Consider the following 21,187-nt stretch of genomic DNA (forward strand, 5'->3'; position numbering starts at 1 on the left):
GGAGGTTTTCTTATGCTTGGATATCTCAGTATGGGTGCCCATAGACTTTAATTAAAATGTATATCAATAGTTTAAAAACATATTAATTAATCATATCAACTGTGCCATAAGTGATACAGTATATCTATCTATATCTATATCTATCTATGTAGAGTCTATCTCTACAGTTGAGTGGGAGCATTAGTCAAACTGGGTTGAAACCAGAATATATTAGCCTTCTGGTAACCTGACCTGAATTTACATCATTTTTTTTAAATTACTCATTAATCAACTTCCCTTAAAGGACGTTGACATGGTGTGAACATATCACATTTAATGTAAACGATATAATGTTACCAGCATGATAAAATCGTACAGCTAAAATTTTCTCGTGTTAAGAACAGAAAATGTCATTCTGAAAACCTTTTTTTAGCATTGATACTGTTTATTTGTTTAATCATGAAAACTTGCCCTGTGCCCCAATCAATAAGTGTAACTTGGTCATAGAGCAACAAATATTCAGGCCATCTTTCTAATGCAGTAATTCATGGATTGTTCCAGGCATAATGGGTGTTTTCTTTTGTCACTCCATCATATAAAATGTGTACATTATCTTTGATTGTATGTTTCTTTTAAACCTGTAGTTTGTGATTAAAAGTAATAAACTGCCTCAGCTTGCATCTGAGCTAGATTTACTTCTATTTTAAAACTTATTTTTAACCTATGAGTTAAACAGGTGATTGCAGTTTTTTTACTTATTACATTTTTGCATATGTTATTGCATTGTTTTGCTCTTGCTTGTTGTTTGATTTGGTTTACAGCCTACTGAATTGAATTTGTACTTAAACTGATGCATTTGTAACATGTTTGTGTGCAGCTTTTTGTTCATAGGCTACTTGTCAGGGATAAATGGTGGATGTAGGCATGCATTTATATGGAATAAAATCAAATCGAGTGAAAAAATGTGCCAAATGTTGCAGTTTGTGTGCAGTGAAATGCCTGAAAACTCTCACAGCCAAGAGCCAAAGCTGCCCCCCCTCCCCTGCTCCCCGCTCTCCCTCCACCTTTGCACCGAGCAGACCTCTCCATTCTACCCGGCAACCACTTCTGCTACACCCGCTGCGCAACATTGAAAAATAACCCCCCGAAATAAACTAAAGAAACAACTTCACTCGCCTTGTATTTTAACGAGATAGCATGAGAGGAGCTGTGGCTGTTTTCCGGGCCGTGTTTGTGTCGGGACTCACCTCTGTGTGAAGTGGTACGGTCCCGTTAGTCGCAGCGAGTCCTGTTAGCTGCAGCAGCAGCAGCAGTTAGCGGACACCGAGAAACACCAACATGCGGATAAACTGCACTTAAACCTGAAAACGGACTGTATAATGAACTTTTACCGGCTGGCTCTTTTACTGGGAGCAACAGGTGAGTCGTCTTCCCTTCACTATAATACGTGTTCTGTATTAAAAATGAGTCATCTTTACGACAACAGCAGCGCAACAGGTTGATCCTATATAAACTTAATACTGCTTATCCCAGCAGGCACAGCGGTGTCAGACAGATCTGTGCAGGCTTCTCACAACACCTGACAAACAGCTTCTTTGTGTTTTATATCTCATTTGGGTGAATAAATAGAGAAGGATGCGCCATTTTAATACATTTTTGCCTCGGTTTTAACGAACTAATAACGCATTATGGGGTGTGTAGAGCAATCCTATTAAACCCTCTGGATTTTGTAGTGTCATGCATTTTGTAGTGTCATGCATTCAATATTGTGTTGATTTACTTTATGTTTATGTACTCAGATATGATAATAATATTCCTCAGAGGCTTTTAGCTTTGCTGTTACAGGCCTGTCTCTATTGTGTTACCTCTACAGTTGACTATAAAAGTGTTATTGTACATTTTAAAGTACAAAGTTTAATGGTAGAGCTTCACTTTAAAGGTGCAATATGCTAATGTACCGCTACAGTTATTAGTCGATTAATCAATTAGCTGATGGACAGAAAATTAATCTGCAACTATCGTTTTAGTATTTTTTTTTTTAGCAAAGAAATGGCAACAGTTCTGGGTTCTGGTTTTCAAATGCAATGATTCAGTGGTTTTCTTTGTATTTTACAATAGTGAATTGAATTTTTTTAAGTTAAGTCTGTTGATCATAAAGCAAGTTATTTAAATGTATGTCTTTGGCCTTTAGGAAATTACAACCAGCATTTTTCACTATTTTCTGTCATGTTATAGACAAATCTATTAATCAAGAATTAGCAGATTAATCAAAAATTAACGTAAACGTTAATTACAGCCTCATACTATAGTTTATATACCTTTAAAGCTGCATTTAGTGACCATGAAGTGCTCATCGGCTCTCAAGATGGCTGAACATGTACCTGAGAAAGAATATCTGTTCGCAAAGCATTCCTGGACCAAATGCTCACTTCACTTATCAGAAGTTTTCTGAGTGTTTCTGTAAAAATGCATTGAAATCATTTATCGGATGTGGAAGCTATATTCAGTCTTATCAGTGTTTTTATTGTTGGGCTAATGAGTCAATGTGAAGGAATGCACGCCGCAGTGTAGGCAGGAAATGTGACAGCTTCGGAGAGGAAAAGTCTGTGTTTTCAGGAAACATGCAGCAGCGTCCGGCAGCAGAGCTCTGACCTGGAACACATCAGTCACCACACAGTATTGTTAAATGTTAGTCTAATCTTAAAATGAGGGCTTGAGTGTGTGTGCAGGTGGAGGAGGAGACTGTCTGCTGCCTTGGTAACCTGTTCATTAACCTACAGTGAGTCACACCTGGTCTAACTCCACATAAACAATAGTTAACAGTCACTTTGAGACTGTTTGATCATGCATCCAGCAGTTTGTGGGTTTGTGTATCCAAAACTCCTCTCACCTCAGACTGATGGTATTCACAGGGTAACGGTTTGGTTTAAATCTCTTGCAGTCAATTGGTCTGTTCACACCCAGCTGGAGGAGGCCAGATACTCCCCATTGGCTAGGAGTTTGTGACCTCCTCCCCCTCTCAGCTCCTCAAGTGGGACGGGGAGGGGGGGGTCAGCGCCAGTGTCAGACCTAACAATGGACTGGTCCATGAAAAAAGAAACAAAGGGAAGAGCAGAGCTGTTTCGTGGGAGGAATTTAGGAGCTAGGTCACCCCTCCTCTTATCCTGTGAAAATGATTTGGCTCCATCGCCACCATCACTGTACAGAGAAATGTGAAGATAAAGTGTAGCTTCAAATTAGGGGAAGAAGAAACCTGATGATGCTAATCTGACCAGACTCAGTGTGTCGTTAAAATAAATCGTTAACACATTAATTAGGAACATGAGCCGAGATGATTAATCGATTCGACAGAGAAATAACAGGAAACATTGGTTTCTGTTATTTATTCATTCAAAAATGAAAACCATTCTTTGGTTTGCATCTCACATGTGAGCATATGCTGCTTTATATCGGTTTTATATAACTGAAACTGAAAGTCTAATATTTGGACGCGACATCTGTAGACATCAAATTTTGACTCTTTTCCTGCACTACATATACTTAACAGTTGGTCAGTTAATTAAAGCTAGTACAAGGAAATTAATTTTTTTGACAAACACTGTTTGAATGTTTCCACCCCTTTGTGTCTAAGGATCTTTGGCTAGCGCATGCATTGGTTTTGAAAGCGAGTGAAAGAAACACAGCTCATGTAGGATTTAAACTTTGTTTCAATGCCGTATCACCAAGACTACAGAGCAGCTTTGGTCCTCTATTTATCCACAGCACTCCGGGATATAATAAGTACCAATTTTATTACTTATCCAACCTGGATAAGTCAGAATCTGACCCAGTGACAGGCCTTAAAAGAGCCAGTCTTCTTGCTGATGGTGTCGTTCCTTATGTAGGTCATAGAGAGGCATCAGTATTAAATTGATACTGTTTCACAACCAGTTAAAAGTTCCTTTTAGTATGTTTGAAATTGATTTGGTATAACCTTAAGTTGCAGTTGTAACACCGGCCTGGAAACAAGCAGACTAAAGCATCCATTTTAGATAAATACTATAAACATTCCTAAGGAAAGGCAGTATGGTGGACTTGCTTTTGTTTTGATTTCCTGTCTTCTGGGAACTGTTTAGAGCCAGTTCCTGCCCCACCTAGACCTAATATGACCAGCAGAAAGAAAGCACCCACGAGCGTCTGAGCTCTCCATCCCTTCCCTCTGTGATGACAACCCCCTGCCTCTCCACAGGCCTCCCCAGCTCCCCCCACACACATACACAGTGGAATTTAACCTCCCTGACCCCAGTATCATGAGCAACAGAGGCACCCCCTCCACACAACTAATCTCTGTTCCTGTCTTTGCTCTTGTTTTGATATGATGCAAACTATCTTCCAGGTGTAGTCACTCATGAGTCAGCCACGCAGACAAAGAAGAAGCACAGCTGTCCTGTGATCTAGATGCCAACTGCATCCTTTTCCTGTCTTTAAACAGTTATTGTCTAAACTAGTGTAGTGTAATACAACAGCCCTGCAACAGTTTGTCCAACCCACTTATATCAATAATGGTCGACTAACTATGAGCAGAAACTAGAGCTGAAACAGTTAGGTGTCAATCGACACAGCTATTTTGATTTTCAAGCTGAAATTTCAGCTTCTAAATTGTGAAAATTTGCTGCTGCTTTCAGGTCTTATTTGAAAGAAAATTGAATACAAGTTTGATGGACAATAAAAGACATTTCAAGACTTTAGTAATGAGCATTTTTCTCTACTTCCTGACATTTTAAAAAACAGACTATTTACTCATTTATTAAGAAAATATCAGCAGGTAAATCAGCTTTACTGGAAAGTGCTCTCGATACAAAATTGAATAGCACCACAAACTACATTATCCAAAAAGATACTGATTCATCACTTTTCTTGAAGAGTTTCAAGAATAACTGAACATACTCTCATGAAGGTAGGATTTATTGCATTAGTTCACCCACAAATGAAAATTGTAATCCACAGAACATTTCTGGAGCTTCACAGGAAAACAGTGTTGCAGCATTCTCCTAAACAACTGAAGTAGATGGAGACTTTTAGACTTTTTAGATCGTAAAAAAACAACTGGGAAAAAAAAGCATAAAATGGCTCCATACAGCTCATCTGGCATAATCCAAGTCTCTGGAAACACCAAGATCCCAAATTGATTTGAAAAGATGATATGTACACCCTCAACTCGCAGTCAATGTGTACACCCACTTCACAGGGGTGCATGCTAACGCTTTTAGCTAGCAGCTAAAGTGAAGATTTCGGCTTTAAAAGGGCGTAAATAATATATTTTAAGATCAATTTGGGATCTCTGGGCTTCTGGAGACTTTGATTACGCTGGAGGAGCTGTATGGAGCCATTTTATGCTTTTTCAGTTGTTTTTTATGTTATAAAACAAGTCCCCATCTACTTCAGTTGTTTAGGAGAATGCTGCAACACTGTTTTGCGTGAAGCTCCAGAAATGTTTTGTGAACTATGAAATGACACATAACTTTCCTCCGTAAGGAGGTAATGACTGAATTTTCATTTTTGGGCGAACTTGTCCTGTAAGTAATTTATAAGGCACAACTGTCAAACATTTTCTGGCTCCAGCTTCTAAAAAATGAGGATTTGCTTCGTTTCCCTATTTTATATCATTGTAAACTGAACATTGTGGGGTTTTGGACTGTTGATTGAACAGAAAATGCAATTAGAAGACATCACCTTAGGCTGGAGGAAATTATAATATCTTTTTGTATTTATTTTCACTATAGTTTATACAATGATAAATCAAAATAACTTAGATATGGATGAGAGGTAAAATAATTGTTGCAGCTCTATACTCTGTTTTCCCTCTCTAATGGTCACACTGGGTGATAGGGTGCAATATGAGTAAATAAACTCTGTGAAGGTGCCTGGTTTACGATTATTGTGAGTTGAGTAGGTGAAGCAGGTATTTCTCACTGCTGCATCTATGCTGTGTTTGAAGTTTGCTGCACACAATTTTATCTTTGAGCAACATTTGCATGATATGTGTCCATTGTTTTAAAATAGTCAAATTTTCATTTTAACTTATTCCAGCTCTCTTTCTCTATGTGTTTTGTCTGTATCAGTGTGTGTGTGCGATGGCGTGCACGTCACAGTACGCGAGAAGCAGCGGTTTGCAATGCTCTTCCAGTCTGTGGTCCTCCCGTGTCAGTACCAAACGGCATCCAGCCAGACCCCGGTGGTGCAGTGGTGGTACAAGTCCTACTGTCGAGACCGCACACGAGAGTCCTTCACCGTGCCCGAGACTCTGGCCGTCCAGGCCTCTGAGCTGGGCGCCACGTCCCACCTGGAGTGTTCAGACAGCAGCCGCACAGTCCGGGTTGTTGCCTCGATGCAGGGTGCTTCAGTGACGCTGGCTGAGCACTACAAAGGCAGAGACATCACCATCGTAAACAGTAAGTCATCATTTTTATCCTCTATGAAAAAGTTTAATTCAGGAGAGAGTTTCTGCAGCTGTTTGCACTCAGGAATCAGAGCTGACTGTGCTCTGTGTTTCCTGTTCTCTAAATAAACCTCTTTTGTCTTTGTCCCACAATAGAGTCGACACTACAAACACACACGATCACAACCCCCGGCTCTCACTCCTATTCATGTATGACTCCTTGTTAAAACCCCAAGCCTTATCATGGCAAAACACCCATCTTCTATCCAAATGTGTCAGTGGAACGTAGCACGTCAAACAAAGTCCTGCTGTCGTCATTCAAAGCTGCAGTAAGAGATTCTTGAGAAAGATAGTTGATTGCTGGTCTAATTCCCGGGTCGTCAAAGACCACTCTTTGGGTTGGGGAGTCAGGGCAACCACCAACTCAAAGCATCAGTATTTGACAACTTGGAAATGAGACTCAGCAATCAACTATCTTACTTACCTTTAATACAGTCTAAAATAGCGGGTTTGTATCAGCGCTAGCACTGAAAAGATTTGGTCTTGGTAATCTATTTAGAGTGTCAGGAACCGAGTCATTATGGTCAGGTTGTTGTCAACGATTTTAATTCACGAATATACTGATTCAACGCTGACCTGCTTTGTTGTCCTGATCTCATTTGACTTCTCACCACGGACAGCACATCTAACCTTGTTTCCTGTCTCTGTGCAGAGGCAGACCTGCGTATCGGGGAGCTGCAGTGGGGCGACAGTGGAGTGTACTTCTGTAAAATCATCATTGCTGATGACCTGGAGGGGAAGAACGAGGGCCAGCTGGAGTTGCTGGTGCTCGGTATGACCACGCTTTAATCAAAGTAATCACGTAAAGACTCGCACTTTGAGTCTGATCATGACATGAGGGCATGATTTGGTTACATATTAAGCTCAGTGAAGTTGATTTCTAAATGTTCGTAAAGGTTTTAGAAATAGTCTTTGTTGCTCTGCATTCCACCGTGTCTGTACAACCGTTTCCATGGAGACGGCCGAATGGCGTTTGCCTCTTCACACAGTTTAGCCAACGGTTTACTTTACAGGGCTGACATGGATTTGGCTGGACTGTATCATAAGTCAGTTGATGGAATGTAACTAAGTACATTCACTCAAGTACAGTACTTGAGTGTAATTTTGAGTAACTTGTAGCCTACTTTACTTGAGTATTTCCACTTTTTTCTACTTTATACTTCTACTCACTGGTCCAATCCCTGGCTCCCCCAGCTGCATGTCGAAGTGTCCTTGAGCAAGATACTGAACCCCAAATTGCTCCTGAGCCATGCAAGCAGTTGGCACCTTGCATGGCAGCCTCTGCAATCAGTGTATGAATGTGTGTGTGAATGGGTGAATGTGACAAGTGTTGTAAAGTGCTGTGAGCGCTCAGTAGACTGGAAATGCGCTATAGAAATGCAAGTCCATTTACTCCACTACATTTTGGAGGCACGCCACAGTACTGTACTGTACTCTTACTCCACTGCATTTATTTGATCAATTAAGTTACTAGTTACTTTGCAGAGTGGATGCTGCATCAGTACATTTTTGTAAATATATGTATAATGTACTTTTACTTGTACTTTTGATACTTAGGTAGTTAAATAGCAGATACTTTGCTACAGTGCTTTTCGTATGGGTGATTTTTCACTGTTACCAAAGTAATATTTTAACACAATATCGTTTCTTTTATTAGTAAAATATGACTTATGTTTTGATGTCAGGGTCGTACTGCTTCAAAAACTGTATCTTCACCCGTACAGCAGTTTGTGTATTTGTGGCTGATTAATGATTATACAACTCTTCTCCATGCTACACTCAACAGCTAAAAATTCATTGCCAAAGGTCAGAGATTCACCATCTTCTGTTAATGAAACTTGAAGTAGCAAGTCCATTCAGTGTGAGAAACTGTGGAGACTGTTGCCAAAAACACTCCTTAAACTGTGAGAATGGCAACCAGCTTTGTTTGAGAGGACACTGGAGGATGTAAAGGGTCGCTGCTGGTGTGGACATGAAGAGAAGGACGTAGAGAGGGAGCTTAACTCTCACAACAATGTGATCTGAATGTTTTGCAAAATGGTTTCCTACCTTTAAGTTTGACTAACCCGGATGTGCCTGTACTATTAACATCTGCTCATGCAGCCCTCCTCCACTGAGCACTAATCTGATTATAATCAGCTCAGGGGAGAGAAGGAGGGGGATTAAACGAGTGGGAATAACAAGACTACACCGGGTTTTGGTGCCGCAATCTTTTTTAACTTTGCCAAGTCGCTTTAAAGAAGTTGGAATTGTGTGTAAAACCAGGTGGCATTTACCAAAGACTTCAGATATGTACAGAATACAGAATATGTAACCACCACTCTAATACCTGTCAGTCCAATATCAAGCTATTGATAGCAGCCAGTTAGCTTCGCTTAATAATAAGGACTGGACTCACTAGTTAACATGTTACATTGTCTTTGTTTCCGCTGTTAACAGTCCGCACATAACCTGCCACAAAACCAATAATTCTTGATTTTAAACTTCTGTTTTTTTATGAATTAACTTAGCTTAGCAATAAAAGGTGGAAACAGCTAGCATGGCATTGTCCCAAAGCGACAAAATTAGCTTATGTGCACCTCTTAAGCTCACTGATTAACATCACCGTAAAAACTCCCCATATATCATTTTTAACTTGCGATTCTGTAAGAATAAAACAAAAGAGATATAGTGTGTTAGCCAGCTGTTTTGCCCTTCTTCCCGCCTTCATGCTAAGCTAAGCTAACCGGTTTGTTGCCTCAGTGCAGCTCGATATTTGGCCTACAGACATGGCAGTGAAGTCAATCTTCTCATCGAACTCTCAGAAAGCCAATAAGCTATTTCCCAGAATTATTTTCAGCAACATGTGTTGATGTTTCTTCTTTCACCATCTCCCTAATCTCTGGTTGAATTTTTCACTCTCACTTATTCCTCTCTGACATTCACTCCCTTTGCTCGCCCTTTTGTCTTGCAAAATCTCCTCATGTACTCCTCCATGGCTCTCTGCATCTTTCACTGCCTGCCTCCCGCTCAGGGCTGCATAGCTCCCCGGCTCTCTCAGGTTACTCAGCGTTACTGAGCTTTATGGTATGTCAGATGAGTGTGCCAGGTCAGGGAGCCAACATTACTTATTTTAATCAGGTGGGAAGGATACAGTATGCTTTTTTTTCCTTCCCTCCATAGTAACAGTCTACTCAGCACTCTGGAGCCAGTAGGTGTTTAGTCTATCACTGTACACAGACAGATCAGACAGGGACTGGTCTTTACCGTAATTATAGTCATGATAAACACACACTGACAACATGAACACCTGCAGTTGTGTCTCAGCCTCAGCACACCTGTTGCGGTCCCTTTATATTTCTGTATTTTTGTAGTTCTAGTTACCTTAAATTTCCCCTCTTCTGACCTGCTTATTTTGTATATAAAGCACAAAAGAGACACTGTTTCACAACCATGCAACTTGTGTGACCTTTTTTTACGATGAGCTCTCACAGTAAACTGTCCCAGAATCATTATGTGCCCCAATTTCCCAAACCTCCTCTTTGTCCTCACGCACAATCTCTTTCTGTGTGTGTGTGTTTGTGTGTCTGTATGCGTGTAGCATGTGTGTACACTGGCATGTGCGTTCATTAGTGTGCAGTTTCGACGCCAGCAGAGAGGCACATGAGTGGTGTCTAGCTCATTACAGAAATACAGTACTGCTGACCTCCTGCTAAAATTAGATCCAAAGTAAAGTGCACGTTGAACTCTGACCTCTGACTTACATGATTTATGTTAATAGGTCAGCATATTTGAAGTCAGTTCTGAGAAACTCTGTGGCATCATATTTTCAGTGTGATTCATGTGATAAAAACACTACAGTCATGCTAGCGGCACTGACATATGATATGTTACCGTGCTGATGTTAAGCAGGTACAATGAGGCTGTCTCCAAAAGTAAGTCAATCCCCATAGACCACCATATTAAAATGCTCAAATTTGTAGCAGAAATAAACATGTTTACAGCCTGGTACAAAAAAACAGTTTTGGTGATGCATAGTTAGGGGCGTGGGCGCTTTAAGTGACACCAAGCCACTAGCTGTCAACAACCAGGCTTCATTAGGTCCACCTCAGTTCAATCACGCTCCACCTCTTTGCCCATTTTTGGATTAGACCGGAGTCAGGTGGAGTCAGGCACTGCCAAGATGGCGACAACTGGAGCCACCCCACAGAGCTTCAAATTTGCTCTTCAGAAACCTATGGGTGATGTTTATACACATTTATACTGACCTGATGGTGGTGCTATATGGAAAATGAAGTGATGACCTAAGTCATTACAATTCATTCTGAGGTGAATGTAAATGTTTGTGCCAAATCTTATGGCGTTTGAAGTGACTTCAAACCAGAATTGTCAGCCTTGTGGAGGCACTAGATGAAAAGCCAGGGATTATCATCCCTCTAACCATCCTCTGAGTCCCAAACATTAATGGTAATCCATCCATCAATTGTTGTTAGTATTATCCAACATTCCCATCCCTGGAGCCCCACCGCTAGCATGGCAAATCACTTATTTCAACATGTATTGGGACATTAATGCTTTGTTACTGTACGTTTTTCTGATTTTGATGCATGACCATCAATAATCCACTCTGCTACCAAATTTCCTTATTTGCCTGACCTTTTGACTCTTGCTTCCTGCTTTCTCTGCCGGCCTTCACCTGTGCTCTCCCTCTTCTCTGCAGGCAGGACAGGTCAGCAGGACGATCTCCTACCTGAGTTTGATGTGGAGATTATGCCAGGTACGGCTACTCACTTGCAACTTCTGTCTCACTGCCTGCCGTCTTCTAGCTTCCTCCTAATGCCTCCTGATGTTCAATTCTTACTGACCAATCAAAACTCTCTCTGACTAACAAATGTACCGTATATTCCCGAGCCCGTGTTGACACAGAACTTTTACATTTTGACGAAAATGTACAGAAAGAGTGTGTAACCCAACCTGAAACTACACACAGTCAGTTATTGAAGCTACATAAAGAAATAAATCACAGACTCTCAGTTTTTTACATCCTTTACATCCTCTCATGATGAGAACTCCAGAGGGGATATGTGTTGACTTAAATTGGATTTTGCTTCTCGGCACACCCTGAGGAAGTTCGTCATTAGAGTCTGGATGCTTTGGAGATGCGATGATGGATAACAGTCACTCAGATCTCCCCAGCGTTTGTCTGAAGTTTCCTTTTTTAGTGCTCTCTGGTCTCTGGATCAGCATTTAAGGTAGACAGCAGCATGGTTTTAAAGGGAAACTTTTGGTTTATCACAATACATTTTTGTTTTTAACATTTTTTCTTACAGTTATTACGACATTGTAATCACTGAGGTTACACTTAGATAACTGTGTCCAACAGGGCAAAAGATACAAGTGGTCAGATGATCAGTTTAGACAGATTATCTAAACCAGTGGTTCTCAGAGTGAAGTCTGGAAGGTTCTGGGGGAAATAAGGGGAAAAAGCAAAAAGGGGAATAATTAATTTTCACTGTTATTACATCCATAACTGACACAATTACTGAATTTATGACAATTTTGGCCGTGTCTTTCTTATACTTTCTGTAATAAATTATCTGAAAGAAAAATTCTTGGGGGATCCTGGGACAAAACCTGAGCCCTGGTTCTGAGGTTTAGTTTGGGTCAGTTTAGGGGTCGTTGACAGGAAACAGTTTGAGAACCACTGATCTTCACCACCAAAACTGTCTACGGCAAGTCAAAGTTGAACCAGGAAACCAGTCCGTAAACTGTGATGAATGTTTACAATGAACGATTTGCGTGATAATTACTCCATTCGCCTTTATTTTGTCCTCCAAAACAAAAGTTTAGTTTACCAAGCATTTGTTTTAAACTTCTCTGATTATCTGACTGCTTGTGTTTGTTGTTGCTGCATTATGATAACTCAGCAATTAACTCAATGAGTACAATATTTTAACATCACAAGGGGTGATGTAAAAAGTACGAAAATACCCAGAATTGTCCTACAAATATAAAGTGTCACTTTAGAGGACTTTTGCAGTTGTTGTGCAGTATATGTCACAGTATATGATAAGAGCTTGGACAGAGTATTCTACCTTTTTTGGTGTTTATTTATGTGTTTGTGTGTTTGTTTGGTTTTATCACTCTTTCTATTGATTTTTCCCACATAAATCTGCTTTATACGACATGTATGTTAAACGTTCAATCAGAATCTGCATATTAACCTAGTAATTAAAGTTGAATGTAGTGGAGTGAAAGTATAAAGAAGCAGAAAATGGAAATACGCAACTAAAGTACCTCATATTGTACTTAAGTGTAGTACATGACTAAACTACACTTAGTTACATTACATCACCGTTAATTTTAAAATCTGATGCAAAGATTTTTATTTTTACTGCAAATACATGTAAATATTGGTAATCAGTCTCCTTGATTAGCCGTAATCGGTATCTGTCATACCAGTCTGCTGAGCAAATACCATAAGATGCAATACGCCTCATGTAATATTAAGTATATGCGCAAAGTCAACACATATACAGTAAATACACATATCAATCTTCTTAGAACAGACTACATGTACTTAAATTATAGCATCTGCTGTTAGTCAGCTAAGATCCTGATACAAGTTCTTTTACAGACCAGTCTGTCCGGTGCTTTAGTTGTTTTACATGAGCAACACATTATGGCTGTGTGTTGTTGTGATATTAATTGGTTCTGTGATTATTAAATGTTTTCCAGCACTAGTAAAAACGTCACGCCTTGAACTGAATCATACCATACCTAACACAAAATAATGTGCATGTGTGTCTATATTCCAGAGTGGGCGTTTGTGGGATCTGTAGTCCTGGGCAGCATCTTGTTCCTGTTACTGTTGGGCATCTGCTGGTGCCAGTGTTGTCCTCACTCCTGCTGCTGCTACGTCCGCTGCTGCTGCTGCCCTGACACCTGCTGCTGTCCACGACACTGTTAGTATTAACAAGCATATAATATTGAATTAAGTTCCATGTTCATCATCAGTATCATCTTAAATACTGATCACTCTGTATGGAAGGTTGATTGTTTGGTTGTTCTCCTGCTCAGTATACGAGGCGGGGAAGATGGCAAAGAGTGGACCGCCTGCTCCGGTTCCTGTGTATCCGTACTACATTCCTGGTGTACCTACTGTGGTTCCTGTGGCCCCTTCATCCCACATGGACCCCAAGATCACCTCTATCCCCTCAGTGGAGAATAACCTGGCTGGAGGTGAGTGTGCAGAGATAGTAGAGAGCTCTAACAGCCTGTCTGACTGGACTAACCCTCATTTCATCCATCATCCATCATCCTCTTCGGAGTCTGTCTCTAACCAACAGAGAAGAAATGACAGATGCATGTTTAAATTTAGTCTTAACATACTTACTTCTGGTTGTTTTTGCTTTGTAAGATGAGCATCATGTCTATATGTGTGTGTCCTTGCATGGTTAATGTCCCCGTGTGTGCGTACTGTACGTTTGTGTGTGTGTGTGTCCACATCCACAGTGCGCAGTGGTTATCGAGTGAAATCCAGTCCAGACCAGGACTCAATGAAAGTTCTGTACTACATAGAGAAGGAGCTCGCTCAGTTTCCCTCTGCCAAGATGGCTGCACTCAAACGTAAGCCGGCACAGCCTGGGCCAGTTTCTGTCATCTGTGTGGCTGTGTGACCAAGTGTGTCTCTTTAATGTGCATGATTTGTGTAAATTAACCCGTGCTAGTGTCCGTATAATCCTTACATTCATGTCATAACATCTAACAACATTCAAAACTGCGTTCAAAAAGTGGTTCGAATTTCTGGTTCGAAGTGCGAGAAAAAAACTCATTTTGAGAAAAAAGTGCTTTTAAGGATATTTATTGTAAAACAAAAAACGTACCTAAAACATCATTGTGAAACTTTAGTAATAGATTAATCACATGAAGACAATTATTGTTTGTATTACAGGTTTTCAGATATTTTATGTTCATATGTTCAAATTTAAGGTGTTATTGATAACATTCAGCCACTAAATGTGGCATCTCATCTCCCCCTTACATTGCATTCACATTTCAACACAGCTGTTGTTTGGACCATCTGCCCCCTCAAGTGGTTACTAGTTTGATGTACAAGCTAACATTGCTAACGCTAGCTAGCTGGGCACATACTGTAGAACTCTATTTTTGCAGTTTTTTTCCCACAAACTGGCAACCACCAAGACTGTTGATCACTGGCGACACACAGATACCACAGGAATTTGAATTTGTAATTGTTCTCTCCAATAGTCTGAAGTAAAACATTTTGTGGAAGCAAAATAGCCCAAAATCTTTCAAATTTAACTATATTTTAGTTTTATTGCACCAGTGACAGTTAATTGGTCTGTTTGTTGCCTGCAGTTTAATGTAGTTTATGTGCACTGATTTAGAGCAGCGGCTACAGTGAGTCAGTTCATCAGAAAGAAGTGCTTCGTCTAGTACACATTTAAAGGATGACGCTGAGGATAATTGTTAATGTAACAAAGTCCATGAATACACCAAATCATTAGTCGTGCTCTTCATACTTTCTGATCTCTCCAGCCTGTGTGCAAGCCTACTGGTTCCTACCAAAGGTATAATATAATATTATAGTTTTTAGTAAATATTACTCAAACAGGAATAAATAGTGTATTTGTTGGGGACTATTTTCTGTGGTGGATTAATACAAATGTGGTGCTTTGGAGAGTATTTACAAGAACGGTGTGTGGAGGATTCACTCAGGATTAACTACTGTTTCCTTGTTTTTTGAAATTAAGGAACATGTCACACGGTGCATGAGGCTTTTTGGAAACACACACAATGTGTTAGCAATAGTGTTAGACTATCATATATCATATCACTTCCTTCAGTAATTTGCTGTCAGCTATAATCTTTCAGTGGTCATGATTATATAGACTCTGTCACTTTAAACCAGAAAGTAGGTGATGCTCTTGCCCTAACACCTTCACAGCACCTCTAGCAGACCACATCTAGTAGTGTCATAGTTGTGTCCTACAGTTGGCGGTTAGGGAAAAATAACCTGAAAAATTTTTCCCATTTCGATTTAAAGTGAGAATAGTAAATGAGTCTAAACTGATGTGTCCCAACAGCCTGCAGCCTGTCAGAGCTGAGCTCTCTTCACGATGGAGGAACTACAGACTTCAGACACACCTATCAGACGGTCCAGATGAAGGCGCTCCCGCCCATCGCAGACCTCGACGACCAGTCAGTGCTGAGAGCAGCTCCACCAACACGCAGTCGAAGGCTCAGACGGGACAGAGGCAACCAGTCAGATGATGAGCTGGACAGAAGGTACAGTTACAGTGTTATCTGGTGGTTATTCAAAATCTCTCCTCACCCATCCCCTCCTACCTTCCTTTGCTCCTTCAACACCAACCTCCTCTCCCCATCATCCAGAACGAAGCACCAGACCTGAGGAGACAGGGTCTTCTCCACCTTTGTCTTCAAGACTAGAAAATTTTATTTTTTTCAAAACTATTATTTTTATTTCATGCTCTGCAGTTTTTTGCGCTTGTTGTGTGTTTATTTTTCAATATTATTTGTGCTGACTTAATTTGTCATGTCAAATGTCTCGAGTATAACCAACAAGCTCTATAATACCATTTTACATCAACATTTTGGCAAATATGCTGTTTTTTCAAGGTGATTTCTCTTTGCCAGTAGAAAAGTTTGCCTTTCGCTTGTTGTTATTTTTTTCTGGTGTCTCACATTCAACCTCACAAACACACTGGAAAACAGGGAATAGTAGAAAGCAGCATGGAGACCAGTGACAATGTTACCATGGTCATTTTTTCATCCTTTACTTCAGTCTCTCTTTCAAACTCAACTCCAACTGAGTGACATTTGAGCGCTGCATGAGTGGAGATGGATGAAAAAGTATTTACACGCCAATGTCCCAAACTTCAATGCGTGTGAAAGTATTGTGCCGGAAAAGGGGCAAAAATTAGCTTGTCCACCTGAGTGTCACGTTTCCACTGTCTCCATCACCATCAACTACAGTCGTTTGACCTGGGTGTGAATGCCGATTGTGCCCTTTCACACTGAACAACAAAATCCAGAAGTTAGCTGGTTTGTCCAGTGTGAGAGTGCTTTTGTTAAACGGATTAAAATTATTGTTATTGTATAAACTCCATGTCACTGTGTGCTAAATTGTGTGCTCTTCCTTACTACAGGTGGAACTGTAGCTCAGAGCACTTACAGAGGAAGACGTTGAGCAGAAGAGGGCGCACAGGCTCCCTGGACGAGCTGGAGGATTTCGCCCGGTCTTACGACTCCAGTAGACGTAGGCCTGAGCCTCCAGAACGGGCCTACAAGCGGGATTACAGCCCTCCCAGACGTTTCTACAGAGATGAGGATGATGGATGGAACCGCCGCAGCCCCTCACCTTTACCACAGAAGAGAAGGGACACGTGGGACAGTGACCGCCCCTCCCGACCGCCTCAAAGCCACGGATACGACGACGCCTACCTCAGCAGTGTGCTGGAAAGCAAAGCGAGGCGGGGAGGAGGTGCTGCTAGGCCAGACGAGGACAGTGACACTCCCTCTAAGGGCAGCTCCAGAGGAAAGGGCAGCAATAGTTACTACAGCCGGTCGCCTAGCAACCGTCCAGAAGAGGAGGACCCTCTGCCACCGTACTCTGAGTGGGAGGCTGAGCGGTACCGCAGGGCGGAGCCGACTGCGGACAGGTACCGCACTGCAGAACCTCCCAGGTCAGAGCGTTACAGGACCACTGAACCACCCATGAGGCCTTTCTGTTACACCCGCCCCCACGGGGGGGCGTCCCACACACTGCAGGGGGGCAGAGACGAGAGAGAGAGAAACAGAAACCTGGTGAGTTACTTGTAGCAGGAACATGGACTTCTTTCCTCTTCAGCTCTTCAGGAAAGAGCCTCTACATCCTGTGAGTAGTTACGGGATCAGTCTGGCTGTATTCTATGTTGTTTCTATTGTCAACAAAAACCATGAAAAGTATCATCTGTGTCGCCTGATGTAGCTTAATCTTCTGTGCTATAAAACTTTAAGATTCATAAACTATTGGAAACACGTCGGCAAGTCACACTGAAGCACTTGTAGACAGTTGCCATAAGTGTAATTGTTCTCTACATCCCATCAGTACAGGGAGATAAACAGTAATCTGTAAACAGTAGTCTGTCCCATTAGTCTTTGTGGGTTCACATGCCTGTTCACATATCTTGAAAGCTTTGTTTCAGTCACTTGATGTATCCTCCCAACATAAAAGTACACCAAGTTAGATAATGACAGAGAGACAGAGAGTGGGCAAAAAAATAAACTAAAAATAAACTTTAATAAAAACCTCTCAGAAACTCCTGGTGCCTCACAGATTTCGAGTACTAGTGAATGCTGAAAAGTGGTGATGACATACTGGTTACCCCCGGCCCTGATGACCTGCCAAGTGGTAGCAAATACTCTGAAGTCTGGAGGGGTCGGGATCTCTGCACAAGCCGACCAAATGTGTATTAATCCACGGCTGAATGTAGCGCCCAATGTATTCACTATTGACTTCTGTTTCCTCCTGTTTACTGTTGTTGTGAGATAACTAAGCATTTCTTTAAAAAACACTGAGATATCGTGAAGACTTAAACAGGAAGTTTGACAATTTTCAACCAGCTTCGTATCACCACAATGTTGTTGGTATATGCAATTGAACCATGTTAAATTTCTCTCTATTTTGCCTGCACCTAGACACTCCAACTCTATCGCCGACAAAAATCCACCAAATGATGCAAAACGCATCATGTGTATGTAACTCTCTCTCTTGGATTGAGTGAGGAGCATTTCACTGCTCTCCGATCAAACTGTCTAAACCAGGCAGTGCTGATAAACTATAAAGAAAGTTTCTGTTACTACGCTGCCTAAAATGTAGCTGCAGTAGAGAAAGATTATGAACCAGAAGTGGTCGCCATATTGTTTCTGTACTGTGAAAATGGAGGCTGAAAAAACTCTGATCGAAATGTAAAACAAGGCAGTGCTGATCAAATATGAACCACAATCCTGTTCATTGTCTATTCCTCTCCTCAAGAAAGTAGTGTACTGTTTTGATGTAATACCATATTATTTGTTACCAGCTGGCCACCTTATTGTTCCCTGTGTCAGTACGCACAACGAGCCAAAACTAAGCGCTGCCCAACAGTGTGTATTGGTCCGGTGCGGCCCACTTTACTCTGTTTTCTCTGATCATGTGGTAACAATATAGAAAATATTTGTCTTTCTACTGCAGAGACAGCTCAGTTTCCTGCATGGGCCATCTTTCCAGCGGTGAAATCCGTCTTTAAAGGTTTAAGACGCTGATGAGGTAATTGTTAAAATCCCCGGTTGAATGTGAATGTCGCAAAAATGACTTTAAAGAACTACAAACTACATATTTCTGACATGTTTTTTGATGATGTATATCTTAAGCAGGAACAAATAGGCTCCAGGGAGTGTGAAAGTCATGAGAGATGTTATTGGTTTTGATATTTTCATGGTATTTGTTGACAATGAGAATAAAATAGAATAACATCAGCTCTGTACTTAGACATTTGAAAATGTTTTACAGTATTATGTACATAAGTTTACTGTCTTTTGTGCAATGTACATACATGATTTATGGTCTTAACACTGAAGCATTATAATATAGCTCTGATATGATTGTATCTATGTAAAAGCAACTACAAATCACATTTATGATTTAACTCAGATATGTACTTCATAACCTGCCCATGCTAACAACTATCACAGTGTTACAAACGCTCACTAACTGGCTCACTAAATGTCATTTTCTCACTGCAATCAGTATCACAGTCATAACTACTAACACAGCTTGAGCTTCTTGATTTCTGTGAGTCGTAATAAAACTCAGAGGCTGGACTAACCTTGCATGAGCATGAATGCACAGTCTCTAACATGTGGCCTCTTGGTGTATTTCTTTAACAGAGCACTGCACTGAGCAGGGACTCTCTCATAGTGTGACAAGGTTTGCCAGCCTCGACCCGCACAGCACGGCCAATCTGTCCACTTAAACCGTCCTGTTGCCACGCAGGAGAGGCTAACTGTTCTGCCATCAGCCACATGAAGTCATCTCACTGAAATAACTGCACCGACAAAAAAAAAACAGCGGTAGTGGATGGAAAACGCTGACAAATTAATGTGCATAAAGAAGCATGTGCTGTCGTTTGTGTTAGTACAGGATGTTTTTACTCGTGCATGAATTCTAGTCTACAGATGTTACGTATGAGGTGTGTGCATCAGTTTTTACTTGTTGAGTTTGATGATGTGAGGATTTACTTACACCAGTGCCAAGATGTTTTTTATTATTATTATTATTATTATCTGCCAATTCAGAATGGCCTTTTTTTAATACTCAGCAGGACACCACAGTCCTATATTTTCCTACAGACGTCATACTCAATCAGTTCACTGCCACTCAGGTTCACTTTGTATTTGTATGTTTGTCTCATGTTGATATTGTACTGTATGTAAGTACTGTACCTTGAATCTGTTTTTTTAATTGCACTGCATAAATACTTTTTAAATAAAGAAAACTCTTAAATCTTCGCTGTCCTAAAATAATGTAATTATTTTATCCTGAAGGGGGGGGTACATAGTTAGGAAAGAAGCTTGTTATTGGGTTCATTATCAGTTAATCTAGCAAAAATCTTATCAATTCATCATTTGCTCTATAAATTGTCAGTGAGAAATGCTCATAGTGACATCTTCAAATGCCCAGCACTCCAAACCCAAAGATTTTCGGGTCACTTAAAAATTAAAACAAAGAAAAGCAGCAAATCATCAAATAAGACGGTGGTAATAGAAAATGTTGCCATTTTTTCTGAAAGGATAATATAATTGCCAACTAACTGCTTATCAACTGACAAATCGTTACAGCTCTACATGAAACATAATAAGGATCTTTTGAGGTGGAAGTAAGCCATCAGATTTATACAGAGGCACAAACAAGGCGCACTTTCAATATGTGATGTTTGGATTGTGAAAGTCAAGTGCTGCGTACAAGAAGTTTTAAAAGCAACATCTGCGCAGACTTGATGAAAGCATATTTGATGTGGTTTGCTCAGCAGACTTCTGTGTCTCAACACATTCTTTTTCTTTTTTTAATCAAATGAGGGGATCAAGTAAAAGAGAGCAACAACATGCGAAAGTAGATTTCACAAAATACCCGAAATGGAGTTTACACCTACCAATATAACATCAGGTGCTTTGGTTAAAACAGAAATGATATTTAAAAAAACTAAACGAAAAGGCCTCCACACACTGAATAGATGTCCTGATAAATAAATATTTTTTTATTTGAGTGCAGCTACGATGTTCGGACATTACGTCTTGATCAGGTTGTATTCAGCATGTGACCATAAAGATTCATATAGACTTTACCTGATTAAACCAGAGTGTGAGTCCCAGGTTGAGTTCCTCCATTCATTACATCTAATCCTATAAACGCTGTATTACATAATGTACAAAACTCCAATAAACCAAAAGACAATTCTTAAATAAATAAAAGAAAAAAAGAAATAACAAATCTAAACACACACAAAAAAGAGGATGTATTGTGTTTGAGGATATGTGTGATAACGTGTGAGTAACTTGGATAAAGCCTGTTTTTTTTATCACAGCTTATCAAATGTACACAAGTTGTACACACAACTGAATAAACACTAGAGCTTTATTTCATCGACAGAACTACACAAAGTCAGCGCACGTCATCATGTAAAACAA

The 21,187-nt window shown here is 40.4% G+C and overlaps 1 protein-coding gene across 7 annotated transcripts; it reads left to right on the forward strand.

The window, feature by feature from the left end:
* Positions 1-1,100: 1,100 nt before the first annotated feature.
* ildr2 (immunoglobulin-like domain containing receptor 2) lies at positions 1,101-20,010 on the forward strand. Of its 7 annotated transcripts, XM_073473397.1 has the most exons (11): positions 1,101-1,398; positions 6,081-6,410; positions 7,110-7,229; positions 11,157-11,213; positions 13,255-13,401; positions 13,517-13,678; positions 13,952-14,065; positions 15,547-15,748; positions 16,630-17,287; positions 18,696-18,770; positions 19,391-20,010. In XM_073473397.1, exons 1-10 carry the CDS (start codon positions 1,359-1,361, stop codon positions 18,735-18,737), a joined length of 1,872 nt encoding a protein of 623 aa, XP_073329498.1. In that variant the 5' UTR covers positions 1,101-1,358; the 3' UTR covers positions 18,738-18,770; positions 19,391-20,010. The 7 variants fall into 7 exon arrangements, with proteins under 7 accessions (XP_073329498.1, XP_073329497.1, XP_073329499.1 ...); XM_073473396.1 differs by having other exon boundaries at positions 18,696-20,010; XM_073473398.1 differs by lacking the exon at positions 18,696-18,770 and having other exon boundaries at positions 1,102-1,398.
* The last annotated feature ends 1,177 nt before the right edge of the window (positions 20,011-21,187 follow it).

This window comes from Pagrus major, chromosome 9 (genome assembly GCF_040436345.1).
Source record: "Pagrus major chromosome 9, Pma_NU_1.0".
Taxonomy (NCBI): Eukaryota; Metazoa; Chordata; class Actinopteri; order Spariformes; family Sparidae; genus Pagrus; species Pagrus major.

Bases quoted from the DNA above. Each gene is read 5' to 3' on its own strand.
- ildr2 (XM_073473396.1), top strand. From the start codon at position 1,359: ATGAACTTTTACCGGCTGGCTCTTTTACTGGGAGCAACAG. The intron at 13,402-13,516 runs GTTAGTATTAAC...TCTCCTGCTCAG, and splicing joins CTGCTGCTGTCCACGACACT to TATACGAGGCGGGGAAGATG. The intron at 13,679-13,951 runs GTGAGTGTGCAG...CCACATCCACAG, and splicing joins GGAGAATAACCTGGCTGGAG to TGCGCAGTGGTTATCGAGTG.